General features: G+C 50.6%; 1 protein-coding gene across 1 annotated transcript in view; it reads left to right on the plus strand.

Moving 5' to 3' along the window:
• Positions 1 to 9,722: 9,722 nt before the first annotated feature.
• The window catches only part of COG1 (component of oligomeric golgi complex 1), a 14,448-nt gene continuing 8,494 nt past the window's right edge, over positions 9,723 to 15,676 (plus strand). Inside the window, exons 1-5 of the mRNA XM_032429347.1 lie at positions 9,723 to 10,080; positions 12,364 to 12,608; positions 12,759 to 12,940; positions 13,083 to 13,253; positions 15,351 to 15,507. Of these exons, the coding sequence (XP_032285238.1) occupies positions 9,766 to 10,080; positions 12,364 to 12,608; positions 12,759 to 12,940; positions 13,083 to 13,253; positions 15,351 to 15,507 (1,070 nt within the window). The 5' untranslated portion in view covers positions 9,723 to 9,765. The remainder of the gene's footprint in view (positions 10,081 to 12,363; positions 12,609 to 12,758; positions 12,941 to 13,082; positions 13,254 to 15,350; positions 15,508 to 15,676) is intronic.

Here is a 15,676-nt window from a genome sequence, read left to right on the forward strand (position 1 = left end):
AAATGTATCACATTATCAGGCACACAGAGGTACCCAGTAAATATTAGGTTTCCCTCGCCTTCAATCACAGCAAAAAAAAAAAAAAAAAAAAAAAAAAAAGACCAGAAACTTCGGTTGTTAAACAACTGACCGTTCTCCAAATTGGCTAATATTAAACTATCGCTTCTAATCCTGCCATTAGTGGAGAGCTTAGCTGGTGCTAACATTAGCACCAACCACGTGATGCAAGATGAAAGCCGGTCTAGGGCAGAAAAGTAAATGCATTATGTGTCTGCCGATAAGGTGTACACACTTTCTATCTACATGGGGTGTTCCTTTCTGGAGAAGGGGCTTTCCTCCCCTGCCAAGCCTAACTAAACTTTGGTCTCCTCCAGAATGGACCGGAGATACAATGTCCCACCTCCCAAAACAGAGCCTCCTCTTGCCGAAACATTCTAGAAACTTAGCAGTTGGTGACATGTTAGAAACTGCTGAGTTCGTTCTTTGTTTTTCCTCCAGTGTTAGACCATGGTCAGCCTGGGGCCTCTCCTTCCTAGCCAGAAGGAGAGGATCATGCTGCTAATCCCGGGTCTGTAACCATCTGTATCGCTCTTGGGTCCAGCTGGAAACAGATGGCACACTCAAAGGGGGTTAACTAAAATGAATGTAATGAAGGAACTGTGTACAGAGGTGTGGGTGGGCGTAAGGGCATCAGCAAGAGACAGATGAGGCTCCTGGGCACTCCATACAGGCAGAAACCTCTACCAGCCCTCAAGCTGAAGGGACAAGGGAGGGGATGATGTCACTGGGGCCCAGTGAGAGCCACAGCCATGGAGAAGGTGGGACTCTACGGGAGATGTAGCTGTGAAGTAACTCAGCCAGGGCCAGAGTCACCGCGGACCCCTCTGATCTCCTCCCACGGCTGAGTCAGCCCGAGCCAGAGGGTAAGAGAGCCTAAGGAGGCAGTCCACAGAGGCCCGCCTCGGGGCACAGAGCAGGGACAGGGCGGCAGGGAGGAGGCACGTGGGGAGTCACCAGCACTCTCATGCACGGGCCAGCCCCCGTGTCGGGACCCCAGCACTCTCAAGGCTGCCCACACTCCACTAGCAAAGCTGGAGGGAGCTCAGAAACACTGGCACCCTAGGTATGGGAGCAGCTGAAGGGCCCTGGGGGCCTTCCAGGGTCAGCAGCACTCTCAAATTCCTAAGACGATAAACTGGATTTTCAGAAAATAACCATCAGATGGCTTAGGTGATGCAAAAGGGGTCCAGGGTTTGAGTTCCACCCACAGAGCATTCCGGGTGCGCAGCTCCCAAAGATTTAACTCTGCTTGGGACACTCACACTTCAGAATACAATTTTATGGTCTTCCTTTGGAAGGTATCAATTCATCTGCACACAACTTCTCAAATGTCAAGGTCAAGTAGGATACTCTTCCCCTACCCCTACCTACACCAAAAGCAAGTGAAAAAACCAACCTGGCTATTCAACAGATTTTAACCAGTTGTTTGCATGTGCTCCCAAACCATATTTGCAAATACCCGAACTTCACATTTTCTTGTGTCTAAGGATCCAGAGTTTTTTACCATCTAGTCTTGGGCCAAGCAGGGTTGATGTGTCTCTTTACCTGGTAGGACGTAAACAAAACACCACACAAACACGCATCCCCAACCTAGGAGAGGTAGAGCCTGGCACAGCTTCCTGCAAACACAGCAACTCCTTCTACCGCTCTGCAGCTTCCCCAGAGCTCTGTTTCCGCGGGCCCGAGTCTCTGAAATGGACATGTCCTAAGCCCACGTCTGCTGATACTTACAATTTTAGGTCGAGTGAATCCCAAGACAGGGCACGGTCCTACAAGTGGCTCATCCCAAGGAAAGGCAGACTAGAAAATGCTTCTTCCCAAGCTATTCCTTCAGATGCGCCCTATCCAAGAGGGAAACATCCCACCAAACTGTATCCTCCCAGCTGAATATTCTCAGGTGGTGGCTGTGCATGCCTGGGAGGCTACTGCTCTTTTCTAGGTGAGGCAAGGGCAGCAGGATTGTAATAGAACAGCTTCTCTTACTGATCTGCTTCTTCAAGCTGAAGACATTCAACCAGGTCGGCAGTGACCACCTCTCCTTGAACTTCTGCTGACCCCCGGTATCACTGTCCTAGGGTATTGACCTGTGTGACCACACTCACACACAGCCCCGAAGCACCAACATAAGGGAACAAGATGGTGAAGATGGAGAGGAGGTTTTGTTTCGTTTTTTTCTAATTCCACAAGCAACCTTCAAAAATGCAAAGAGTTCACCTAATTTGGGGGAGAGGGGAGGACTGATCAGAAGGTGAATTCATTCCACACTTCTGAAATCCAAGTAAAGCTGATTATTTTCCTTCTTTCATAGGAATTCTAAGGTAAGGTGTACTTTGAATATTTACTGATTTGTTAGCATACCAATAAATTAAGCTATTACGAAGGTAAATTATTCTCCATGCAGTAAGAACATAGTGAGCATCTACTGTGTTGCCAGACCCTGTTCTGGAAGCCGGGAATTCAGGGAGATGAAAGACAGACCAAGTCTCCCCTTCTTGTTGTAAGGGAGACACTCAAACAAATACAACAAATAAGGGAACACGAAGTCTCAATATAGTGACAGATGCTCTGTTGAAAATACATGGACAGTAGACAGGTGGTTAAGCACGTTGGCCCCAGAGCCAGACAGTCTGGTTTATATCTCAGCTCTGCTACTTCCCGAGTGACTTGGGGAAAATTATATAATCTCCCTCGGCCCCAATTTCCTCCTTGATAAAGTAAGAATAAGAACAGGATCTAGTTCGGAGGGATTTGTGCATTCAGCAAACTGTGAGCATGAAATAAAGTAGTTTGTTCATATTCAGAGTCTGTAACAGTGGCTGACATACAGTGAGCCCCAGTGAAAGTTAGCTCTTCCTACTTTAGAGGCGGTGGCCCAGGCCGGCTTCTCAGAGGTGGCGACCCCCATGTAGAGATCTGGTAAAAGAAGCAGCCAGAGGAGGCACCTGGGGGGGCTCAGTCAGCTGAACATCCAACTCTTGATTTCAGCTCAGGTCATGATCTCAGGGTGCTGAGATGGAGCCCCACATCCAGCTCCACACTCAGTGTGAAACCTGCTTGAGATTCTCTCTCTCCCTCTCCCTTTGCCCCTCCCCCACCTTGCCCACACTCTTTCTCTAAAAAAAGTTAAAGTAAAAAGAAAAGAAACAGCCAGAGTGAAGACCTTAGGGAGAAGTGAGCCACGCCTTGTTTCTGAAAAAGAAGGAAGGTGGGTGAGGTAGGAGTAGAGGGCTAGGGACAGGTGAGGCCATGCAGGGACTTGGTGGTCTTTTTTTTTTTTTTTTTAAAGATTTTATTTATTTATTTGAGAGAGAATGAGAGAGAGCAAGCACATGAGAGGGGGGAAGGTCAGAGGGAGAAGCAGACTCCCTGCCGAGCAGGGAGCCCGATGCGGGACTCGATCCAGGGACTCCAGGATCATGACCTGAGCTGAAGGCAGTCGCTTAACCAACTGAGCCACCCAGGCGCCCCAGGGACTTGGTGGTCTTTGATGGGAATTTGCCTCTGCCCCCAAGGGGCAGAAAGCCATTGGAGGTTTGAAGCAGGGGATGCACTAGGATGGACAGTGGATGGACAGGAAGGACAGGGATCTATTGTAGATCAGGAATCAGCAAGCTATGGTCCACGGACCAAAGATGGCCCCACTGCCTACTTTTGTAAATAAAGTGTTATTGGAACACAGCCATGCCCATTCATTTACATCCTGTCTAGTCCTGATTCCCTGCTATGATGGCCTTGTTGAATAGTGACAGAGACCATAGAGCATGCAAAGCCCACTGACCCTGGTTCTTGCTAGCAAAAGTTCATCAACCCCTATTTTGGAGGAAAAAGAGTCTGTAGGACTTGTAAGTAGATGGGTGTGGGTGAGAGGGTGGTCAAGGATGATTCTGGGTCTCTAGCCATGAATAACTGGGTGGTGCCATTTCCTGAGATGGGGATGCGCTGGGGGAGAGGGCAGGATGGGTGGCAGACAGAGTTATTATTTTGGACACGTGAAGCCTGAGATGAGCCTGGGGTGTTGCAGGAACTCAGGCTGGAGTCACAGATGCAGGCATCACGTGCAGACACCGTTCCTTTCTCTCCATTTCCACCACTGCAGTGACCCTCTAACTCTTAGGGCCACGGGGCAGGGGTGGGGGGGATCACCTGGACAGAGAACTCGGACCCAGAAGGGACAGGTGCTAAAGCTCGAGCCTGGGCCCATCCAGCATGAGAAGTCAAGCATAGGAAGAAGAGATGGCAAAATGATGGAGAAGTGCCTCATGAGGTAGGAGGGAAGGCCCCGGCGCATGTCGCAGGAGCCAAGAGGAAACAGCGTCCACAGGGGCAGGTCAGCTACGCTGAAAGGCCCAGAAACTGAGAAGCAGCTGAAGCTGGCAAGATGGCCTTCGTCGTTTTTACTGGACGGGGCGGTGATGTGAGAAGCCCTGTTGGGCAGACCTGAAGAAGAGAACCGGAGGGGCCTGGAGACATCCTGTCCTGATGCGGAGAGGAGAGATGGACAGGGGCAGACAGGAGGCGTGCAGACAACAGAGCATGTTTGTAAGATGGCAGAGACCAGAGAATATTTTTTAAGATCCGGGTTTTACCGACCATCCGAAAGCTGAGCATTCCTACAGAGCCTTTCAGTAACCGAAATGGCGCAAAGAAGCAATTACATTAATTCATATGGGAAAAATTTTGAGCGCTCCCACACCCAAAAAATCACCTCTTTTAGTCTTTTCTGATACTTTGGGACACATCTTGGTGTCCACACAAACGGACACACAAAACCGGTGGAGATATAGCCCAGATGCTCACAGACTCAGTTCAGAGCTGCAGCAGCTGATTGCTGGGATGCTGAGCGTGTCCTGGGGGAGGAGGGGAAAGGGGCTGGGTGCCCCTCTCGCTGCCCCGGGGCGCTGCCTCTATCAGGGCCTGGCTTCTGCAAAACCGACACTGGATGCTGTTTGCGCTTTTCGCCTGTTTTTCATAAAAGTGAAAATCCTCTTCAGTTTTCTTTTGGTGAGCGAAAACAGGTACCAGTGGAGGTCTTTCTTAAAAGCAAAGGGGCCTAACGCAAACTTTTGAAAAGCGGGGCATGCCTGCGATGGGAATGATCCGGCTAAGTGGGAGAAAATTATACGGCAGAGAGAAGGAAGTAAAGCCTCTGAAAGGCAGGAAGTGAGATCCAGAGGTCAAGTGGGGAGGTCAAGGGAGCAGGAACACTCTGCTCTAACAAGAGAGCGCATAGAAGGTCTAAGTATATATTCAAGCAGGCCCGTAGATGCAGCGGATTTCACACGAGGACATTTGTGTCTGATTGCTTCGATTTTCTCAATACGGCCAGGAAAGGCTCAGCAGCTAGGTTGGAACCGTAGGGAAGGGAAAAGACAACATACGGGACTTGAAAAGAAGTCTGAGCCTGTTACAGAACCACCAACTGTTAATCAAATGTCTTCTGTATCCTCCACATCCTCCACAGCATCTAGCACAGAGCTCGTGAACACAGTATTCAATTACACACTAATTAAGGACATCACGGGATGTGATGTGATAGCGTGAGCTTTTCATCACCTTTCTGCCACCTTTTTTTTCAGTCAAGGTATTGAGAATGTGTGCAGCCCAGACATTCAGCCTCCTTTCATCAGGGGTGAGGCCTGCCTATTCGTCCAAGGCAGAGTCTCAGGAATCTGCAAACAGTTAAGTCAAATAGCCACCCCTTGGACCACAAATGTCAGCCCCGGCAGACACAGCTGATGAACAGGGCTCTAAAGATAAGACATCAAGACGACTGCATTAGGCTCTTTATCCCACTGGCATCTCGGCCCAGAGCAAACACCCAATGTCCGAATCCCCCCAGACCGCGGTGCGGCGGAGTCCAAGCTTCAGGCCAGCCCCGGCATTCCTCTTACCGACAGGGTCTGCCCTTTGCAGCACCAAATTCTCCGATCTTTCCTCCCTTCCCGGTTAATCTGTTGTTGCTGCCTCTCCTTCTCTTTTTCTCTCTCTCCTTTTCTGTCTCTTCTAGCGCAGCCAGAGGTGAACCTATTTTAATGTTCCCAGGTAAGCTTGCTTCTTCCACTTGTTCTCTCTTCTCTGGGTGTGGCCAGCCCCCATCTCATCCCAAATCTGTGAGGAGATGCCCCTCCCTCCAACATCATCGGGGGGTCTGGGGTGAGTCTTCTTCAGCTTCGCTCTTCAGACTGAACAGGGACCTGCCCAACCTGCGGCCACCGTACGTGAAAGGAGAGGGACTGAAACAAGTCCGTGAGGAGGCTGTGATATGGGTGAGAACTGTCTCATTGCCTTCAGTATTTTGACTATTAGGTAGTTAATGGTAGGAGATCCTTTTGCCTTTTCCAATGCACCCTTTGAGCTGATACTCTGTGATTCTGTGACACTCTGTATGCATGACACTATTCATTCATCATGCAAATATTTATTGACTCAGCCTGGGAGCCAAGGTCTCCAGGACCCTTTCCCAGATGCTAGACCACATATCGCACAAGGGAAGGAGAATGTGTGGTCTCTGCAAAGACCAGTTAAGAACTCTTCTATTTTAGGCATTATGCTGCCTTGCCTTCTGTATTTCTATTAAAAAGTAAGGACAAATCTGTCCCCTCAACAGTCTGAATGAAACCAGAATGCCAGTGGGCCCAGAGAAAGCAAACATGTCAGGACAAATTCCCAGTTTTGAAAGTAAGCCCTCCAGCACACAGACACTTGGCGACCAGGCCTGACCACCCCGGCAGGTGCCACGTGCCCCCAAATCACACTCCAGCTCAGGTCCCAAATGCCGAGACAATTGCAGAAGGTAGGAAGCAGCGTGGGCACCATCTGAATGTTGCTCAGAATTGTTTGGCCAATCTGTCTCTTGATGTTCTGAAATTTTCTTTGAAGCTAATAATGTGACAAAGTAAAAAGATCAAGGACTTTAGAGTCGGGCTAACCGGGATGTGTAGACAGGCTTGGCTGCTGACTGTGTAATCTCAGGCAGGTTACTTGGTCCTGCCGAACCTGGCTTTATCTATCAAACAAGTATAAGACCACCTATGCTGTAGGATTATTGTTAGGATTAATGGTAACATAGGCAAAGTGCCTAGATGGGGCTCAAAATTACAACTATTGTAATTGGCAGAATGTCCGGGTTTCATTTCAGAAGCCCAGGATGACCTAAACATAATCTCTTGAATGTAAACACTGGATGTCTTCTACCCCTAAAGATTTAAAGTAAAAGAAGAAAATGACACGAAGACACCCTCCCGCCCCCCACAAGAAGGGCACGCACTCCTCCCTAAATCAAAACAAAATGATGGCGATAAAACTCAAAGTGCCCTTTGCTCATGTGCCTCCTTGAGAAAAACAAAAAAGACTAGTTTCTCATCTCTGCCCCTCTGTCCCCAGCACTTGCCTTGTCCAGCTGCTGAAGCGCTTGGCCTCCATCCTGGTTTTGAGAGGGCCAGACAGCAATAACAAAACAAACCAAAACAAAACCAAAACAAACAAACAAAGAAACCACAGAAGAGGAAGGGGACGCGGGACCTTGATGCAGAAGGGAAAAGAAAAGGAGACAGAGTAAAGAGTCATAGCCACATTACCTCCAGCGCCCAGAGCCTTTCCAGCGCTCTTTCCAGCGCGGGAAGGCTTGGTAACAGCCTCCGTTAGGCGCTCAGTTCTGCATGCAGAAGAGCAACAGTGACATCTTCAGGGCAGCCAGAAGAACTTGGCTGGGGAAGCAGAGGGGACGCTCTCCTTTTAGAACACACCCCGAAGTGGAGATGTCTGTGGCCCCCAGCTGGCCTTTTCTCTACCTGACATGACAGGTGTGTGCATAGTGCAAGCCCCCTCATACTAACCCCCAGGCCCCCCACCAAAACTGACACCTGGGCATGCCTCCCTCTTGCTCAGCCAAACTCCTATGGAGCTGGAAACTCAGAAGGGTGTGTTGGTTAGAGACTCTAGGGCAAGCAACCAAAACTGATTTTGATTTTCAAAGAAATGAAATTTATCAGTAAGATACTGGATAGCTCATGCAATCTCTGGGAAAGCTGGAGAACCAGGCTCAGGGGACAGACAGGAACAAAGGGAAGCAAAAACATTCAGAACCCAATCAAAGCATGCCACTGGGCAATCAATTCTGCTGAGAGGCCTCACTGTGGTCACCCATAGTTGCCACCAGCAGCACGCCGGCACGGGCGGCTGGGAGCCCCAGCTGGAGTCAATGCCCCTGCTGCCTCCTGACATCACTGGCTCTCCATTTAAAGTCCCAGGCCCACAGGCTTGCACCACAGCTGTAAGGGACCCCTGGAAAAGATCTTGCCACACAAACGTCATTTCCCCAAATACAGAAAAGACATTCCACAGATGCTGGGCAGCCAACATCAATAAAATGTCCCCTACAGAATGCAACTGATGTGACAGCAAATTGCAGACCTGGCACCATGGAGTGTTTTGAGTCCGTGGAAAGTTGTGTGACAAAACAGAAAAGGCACAAGCCAGGAATTCAAAAATCTCGGTGAGATCCCATCCCTTACTAGCTATGCAACTCAGGTGGGCAAATAAGCTTCTCTGGGTTTTTGCATGGAATATGCACGGAATAGAAATATCCCTACCTACTTGGCAAGGCTGATGTGTACACCAAATTAGTTAATTTTGTATACAGGCTTTGAAAATTACACTATTACTGAGTAAACCCTTTTGCCCGTCGGGGTTCCAGGTTGCCCATCTGTAAAATGCAGGGCTATTGTGAGGTACAAATGAATGGTTTGATTTACAAATTGAAATCGTTGCTGTTTGGGATTTGCCTCAAAATAACAGAGGCAGTGGGTAGGAGAGGAAGAGGGTAGGAATACAGAGATGACTGACCATGGGTTAGTGTTGAACCTGGAGGGTGGGCACATTACACCATCCTCTCCATGTTAGTTTGAGTATGAACTCTTCCATAATAAACGGTTTTTTAAAACGAAGGGTCTTGGAAGTACGTAGAAGAAACAAGCCCCACTCTCCCCGCCCCGCACTCCCAGGCTCTGTTTCTCAGGCACTGCGTCCCTTCCTCTAGGTCCACCACCCTCCACCCCACGCGGGTGAAAGTGCATCCTTCGTGATAAAAATACGCGCTTGAAATAACGAAAGCCCCAAAGAACTGACGGACATCAAAAGAAAAACCGAAGCAAAACGAGCGGACGCGCGCCTTGGGGAAGAGCCAGTCCGGAACAACTGAGAAGTTGCTCTCGCCCATGAACACGAACGGACCCCAACTCCACCCCGGGCACCGCATTCGGTCATGGGCCCAGAAAACAACGATAACAACGATGCCACAGAAGGCTGCACGCCCGGTGCCAGCAGGCGCCGCAACGAGCGAAGTGGTCGAGCCGTGCGGGGCCCTCGGGCGTCCCGAGCAGACGGCGCAGTCGCTCCGCGGGCGCAGAGCTCGGACGCCGCGAGGCTGCACCTGCACCGGGCGGGACTTTAGACGCCCGCGACGCTGCGCGCGCAGACCGCCAACCCCAGCGATCTACCCCACCCGCCCCGCCTGAGTTTAAAAAACAACAACAGCAACAGCAAAACCACCGCCCATCCCATCCCGGCCCCGCCCCTGGGCCGCCCGGATGAGCCCCGAACAAGCATGGCCGGCAGCGGGGCGGAAGTGGCCCCGCCCCCACCCAACATGGCCGCCGGGCGGGCCTCCGGGCGGAAGTGACCCGTCGGGACGCTGACGGGTCCATCATGGCGGCCACGGCCGCCTCCCCCGCGCTGAAGCGGCTGGATCTGCGCGACCCCGGGGCGCTTTTCGAGACACATGGAGCGGAGGAAATCCGCGGGTTGGAGCGCCAGGTTCGGGCCGAGATCGAGCACAAGAAAGAGGAGCTGCGGCAAATGGTGGGCGAGCGGTACCGCGACCTGATCGAGGCGGCCGACACCATCGGCCAGATGCGCCGCTGCGCCGAGGGGCTGGTGGACGCCGTGAAGGCCACCGACCAGTACTGCGCCCGGCTCCGCCTCGCCGGCTCGGCCGCCCCCCGGCCGCCACGGGACCCGCAGGTCAGCCGCGCACTCCCGGTCCCGCCCCACCCCCCGTGGGACCCGCCCCCGGCCCTCCCGCGGCCGCCGGTCAGTCCTCGCCCCCCGGCGCGAGCCTCACCTGCCTCGGGGAAGAGCCTGCCGCCAATTTCTGGACTCCCTTCCTCGGGGGAGGACGCCGGCGGTCCTTTCGCTGGCTGCTGACCCGTCGTTCAGCAGCTCCCTTCAGGAGCCTTCCCTGACTTCCGGGCCCTGACTCCCTCACCTCTCGGGGCTTCGCTGGGCTCTCCCAAGTTTAGATGAAAACGCCAGGCGTCTCTCAGAGCTAGACAGTTCGGCTCATTGCCTGTATGACGTTTCCTGACATTCTCAGAACACATTTCTCCCTTATTTTAACACCTTCCCCTCATATCGTTCATTCCTCATCCCAGTCTTTTCCCCACGCCAGTCCCAAGAATAACCTCCACAAACCCAAAGGGCTCTTCTACCTTTGGTGGAGTTGTTGAAGGACAGTACCAGCCATCAAGCCCCCTTCTTTCAATAGCGGAACGGTTTCATTTTAGGCAACTAAGGTTATTCTAATCAAGTTATCCTGTTTTTTTCCTCCAAACCCTAATGATTAGACCTGGTGTGGAAGGATTCAGCCCTAAATACATCCTAATACTGGAGCAGCATTTTGCATTCCTAAAGAAGGGGATGACTAAGTGAACGGGTAGGGAGGATGAGAAAGGTAAACCTGGAATTTGTTCTTAACGACCCCGGGGAAGAACCTTATAGGACATGGAAGAACTTGCAAAAGTACAATTTAGCTCCCGTTTGTAACTTTTTAATACAACCTGTGTTTTAGAAGAATCCGGATTAGTAGGCAGGGCTCACACAACACAACCACAGAAGATTGGAAATACTTTTTGAAATGAGAGACCTCATCCCTCTCCTCTGTACGCTGTGCATTTATACCTGCCTCCTCCTAGGTGGCCAGCCTTTCCTGTAACTGAGTCTTGCTTCATGGTTTATTAAAAAGCTAACTTGTACCGTGCCTGACTTTAGAAACGTATGTATTTTTTATACTTGTTATATCTGATTTATTCTCAGTCAGACCCACAAAAATTTGAGTGCCCTCTGTGTGTTCAGGCACAAAGAAACAGAAGCCCCCTAATTCCTGCTCTGAAGGAGCTTACATTCTAGTCAAGGAATTAAATCCATGGAAAGTTGATGAGAAAAATGTGAATAATTCAGAATAACAGTAGAAAGCATTTTAGGATAATGTGTGATTGATTCCAAAATACTTACGTACATTTATCATAAGATTTCTGAAGGAAGTCACTTCAGGCTTGAGTCCTTCTCAGTAAGGAGGGGCCTTCATGACAGATGAGATTTGGAATATGGATCTGGAGTATGAAAAGACAATTAAAAACAGGTAATCAGTTTAATTAAAGCAGGAGTTCTCAACCTTGGTGCTTTTGACATTTGGGGCTGGATCATTCTTTGTTGTAGAGACTGCCCTGTGCATTATAGGATGTTTATAAGCATCCCTGGCCTCAACCCACTAGACACCTGTAGGACCCTTCTTCCCCGTCCTGATGTCTCCAGATCAGAACCATGGGAAGGATATGAATCTCCTGGGAACTTGGGAGCAGAGTGGTGGTATGCTAAGATACATACAGAGGTCAGATGACTAAAATTTTTGGTAGGGAGATGAATTTAGTTTTGAACATACTGATTATGGAATGGCAGAGAAGCTTAGCAGGGCAACAGCAGAAAAGGCTCCAGTGGGACTCGGGAGTGGTGAGGACTAAAAAAGAGGTGGGAGTGGTGTTCTGCTAAGAGGTGATGCTGGAGGGTAGGAGTCTGGGAGTAGGAGGGTGGACTGAGATGGGGAGAGGCGTGAGGACTGCACCAGATGAAGATCTGATGGACGAGTAACAAAGAAGTCCATCAGGCACTCAAAGAAGCAGGTGGAAACGTAGGGAGGCTGAACATCAGAACAGGGAAGGAGAAAGCTCACTTGAGTGGTGGTCCGTAGGGCTCCATGCTGTGGAGACATCTCGAGGGTCATAGATAACCAGACTGAGATGACCAGATTAAGTTTGCATCTCCATATGACTGGGAGGACAATCCAGTGGGGCTGTCCAGCGCTCCTGACTCCAGTCATTCCACTACACCTAACTTGGAAACCTTGCCAAGTGGCATCAAATCGGGCATAATAAAAGCTTTGTACCCTGCAGTACCCCCACATTTCTCCCCAAGCCTGCCAGACACTGACCTTGCAGTGGTTCTGCGTTCGTTCCGTGCCTTTCCCTGCAGCCCCAGCAGCCGTCCCAGGAGAAGTTCTACAGCATGGCTGCCCAGATCAAGCTACTCTTAGAAATTCCCGAGAAGATCTGGAGCTCGATGGAGGCCTCCCAGTATCTCCACGCCACACAGCTCTACCTGCTCTGCTGCCACCTTCACAACCTGCTCCAGCTGGATTCTTCTAGTTCCCGCTACAGCCCCGTCCTCTCACGATTCCCCATACTCATCCGGCAGGTCGCAGCAGCCAGCCACTTCCGGTACGTAGATCCAGCATAAAGATCTGCTCTAGGGATGGCTGTGCTTCACCCTGACTGGTTTACGGAATGTGTCTTTTATCTTGATGTACCAGGGTTCTTCTTCCCAAGATGTAAAAAATTCCGCGTTGCTCTTTGTCATCATCTTTCTAGGTCAACTATTCTGCATGAAAGTAAGATGCTGCTCAAAGGCCAAGCCGTGTCTGACCAAGCTGTAGCGGAGGCCCTGTGCTCCATAATGCTCTTAGAAGAGAGTTCTCCTCGCCAAGCCCTAACAGACTTCCTGTTGGCCAGAAAGGCAGCTATTCAGAAACTTCTCGACCAGCCGCACCATGGTAGGTTTGGCTTCTTTCCAAAATATGGTCCTTAAGAGAATGGAGAAGGGGGAGCCGAGGGAGACTGAAGCACCTGGAGTGTTCTCTTGTTTCTGACTTTACTGAAGGAAACTGTTTACAGGAGGATGGTTTCTTCTCGTAGGTACCAGCATCAAGGCCCAGGTTTGCTCATTAGTGGAGCTGCTGGCCACCACTTTGAACCAAGCTCACGCTCTTTTCTACACTTTACCAGAAGGTCAGCTGCCAGATCCATCCCTGCCGTGTGGCTTGCTCTTCTCAACTCTGGAGACCATCACAGGCCAGCATCCTACCGGTGAGCTCTTAGCCAGCCTTTCTTACTTTCAGGTTATTCAGCTGTTATTTACTGAGCACCTGCCACCTGCCTGCTACGGTGCTGGTCTCTGGGGATACAGCAGTGCCCTGGACAAATAGGGACCCCACCTTCGTGGAAGTCATGGTCTAAGGGTAGAGGCAAATACTGAACTCACAAATACATACATATCTATTGAAAAACAACAGTGGCAACTACTATAAAGGCAAAGTACAGGTTGACTTGGGAGCATTGAAAGGAGGGACCTCACCAGTAAGGCTTTCCCTGGAGAATGATATTTAAACTGAAACCTGAAAGTTCGGTAAGAGTTAGGCAGGTGAGGAAGGCAAGGAAAAGAGTTCCAGGCAAAGGGGATGGGATGTGCGAAGGTCTTGAGGCAAGGAAGATGTTAGTATATTTGAGAAACTAAAAGCAAGCAGGTGAGGCTAAGGGGTATTGGGTGGAGGAAGAGCAGCATGAGAAGAGATATGGCCAGTCTATTAGATGTGACCAGATAATGTAGAGCTGTGCGGACCAGGCTAGGGAGTTTGGACTTTATCCAGAGAACAATGGATAGTCTTCTAGGACCTTCCAGGCTTGTTCGTCCTTCTGTTATATGTTCCCATACATCCTGTGCTTTTATTTAATAGCATTTATCCTAATTGGAATTAAATACAATTGGCTTTTATGTGGCAGTGGATCTTCATGGGGTCTGGAGTGGATGTTGAGAGCTCACTTGGGAGGCTGTCATCATGACCTAGGTGGCAGACGATGGGGGCTAACTGGACAACTTGGACATCTGTTTAGCAGGGGATTTGGTATTGGTGGGGAGGGTATAGGAAGGAGGTGTCCAGGTTTACTAGAAAAGCAGCTGGTTTGAAAGGGCTGATAATGAGTTTGCTCTTGAAAATATTGCTTTGGAGACGATTGAGCCCTTGGAACAGGAATGTGGAGTGGGCAGGTGACTGTGGGTCCAGAACAGGCAGTGAGAGGTCTGGCTGGAGACACACATCTGTGCATGTGGCTGTTGTCTGAAGCCATGGGGATGGGGGACATCATCAGGAAGAAGAGAGGATGGCAGAGGACTGTGCCTCAGGGGACTCCAGAACTCAGGGGTCAAGCGGAGGAGACACAGTCCCAAAGGTAGAAGAGAAACAGGTAGAACGTGGGGACAGCCACCTGGTCATTTTCAGAGAGAGAGATGTATGATGTAGCCTCTTCTTTTTTTTTTTTTTTTTTAAGATTTTATTTATTTATTTGACAGAGACACAGCGAGAGAGGGAACACAAGCAGGGGGAGTGGGAGAGGGAGAAGCAGGCTCCCCGCTGAGCAGGGAGCCCGATGCGGGGCTCGATCCCAGGACCCTGGAATCATGACCTGAGCCGAAGGCAGACACCTAACAACTAAGCCACCCAGGCGCCCCTATGTAGCCTCTTCTTGGGCTTATTTATCTTTCAACGAGGGTGCCACTCCCTTATGCCCTGGCTTTCTTCTAGGTGCTTCCACTTAATGATTTACCCCCCTCGTGAAAGGTGAGTACGGGCTAATGTGTCATGGCTCTGGACAACAAGTGCAAGTGACCTTAGAAGGACCCCTGTGTTTCGAGCTCCAGAGGGTGCTCACGTGCAGAACACGGTGAATGGGCCTCCCAGAGTCACCCCACAGATGCCTGTGTCCTTCTTGGGAGGTCACCTCTGAAGAGCTACAATTCACCGATCAGGATGAGTGGTCTTTCATTCTTTCCTTAGCTCTTCCAGGTTGGTCGGAGGATGGTGAGGAAAAGGAAACTGTCACCTTTTACTTTGTGACAACATCGAGGGCCGCCCAAGGCTCAGTACTGCTTTCTCTCCCTGCCCCGCCCCCACTCCCTTCCTCCCTGTCCTTCGCCTTCTCTACCAACGTGGTGCCCAGAGTTGGCACGAAGCTGCCAGCTCCCCGATGGGCGTACAGTCTATACTTTCCTTTTCCCCCTGTCTCGGGGGTCCAGTCTGACCTGCCCAGGAGAAGACCAGATGATTTTTGGAGGTTGCTTCTAGGTCCATTTTTTAATATGCCTTTCAAAGGATGGCCCTGATTACTTGTCACTTGGCCTTCTCTTAGGAAAGGGCGCCGGCGTTCTGCAAGAGGAGATGAAGCTCTGCAGCTGGTTCAAACACCTGCCGGCATCCATCGTCCAGTTCCAGCCGGCTCTCCGAACCCTGGCGCAGCCCATCAGCCAGGAGTACCTGAAAGACACGCTGCAGAAATGGATCCACATGTAAGTAGCCAGAACTTTCCTGAGGTGGGCAGGGACCACCTGTGTAGCCACACCAGGGCCAATGAGGGCCACTGAGGAAGAAGGGAGAAGCCTCATCTTCTGGATGATGCTCTGCCTGCTGCCCACTGGGTCATGCCAGGCACTTGCTCAGCCACTGGTCACTGCCTTC

Source organism: Phoca vitulina, unplaced genomic scaffold (genome assembly GCF_004348235.1).
Source record: "Phoca vitulina isolate PV1807 unplaced genomic scaffold, GSC_HSeal_1.0 scaffold41, whole genome shotgun sequence".
NCBI classification, from domain to species: Eukaryota; Metazoa; Chordata; class Mammalia; order Carnivora; family Phocidae; genus Phoca; species Phoca vitulina.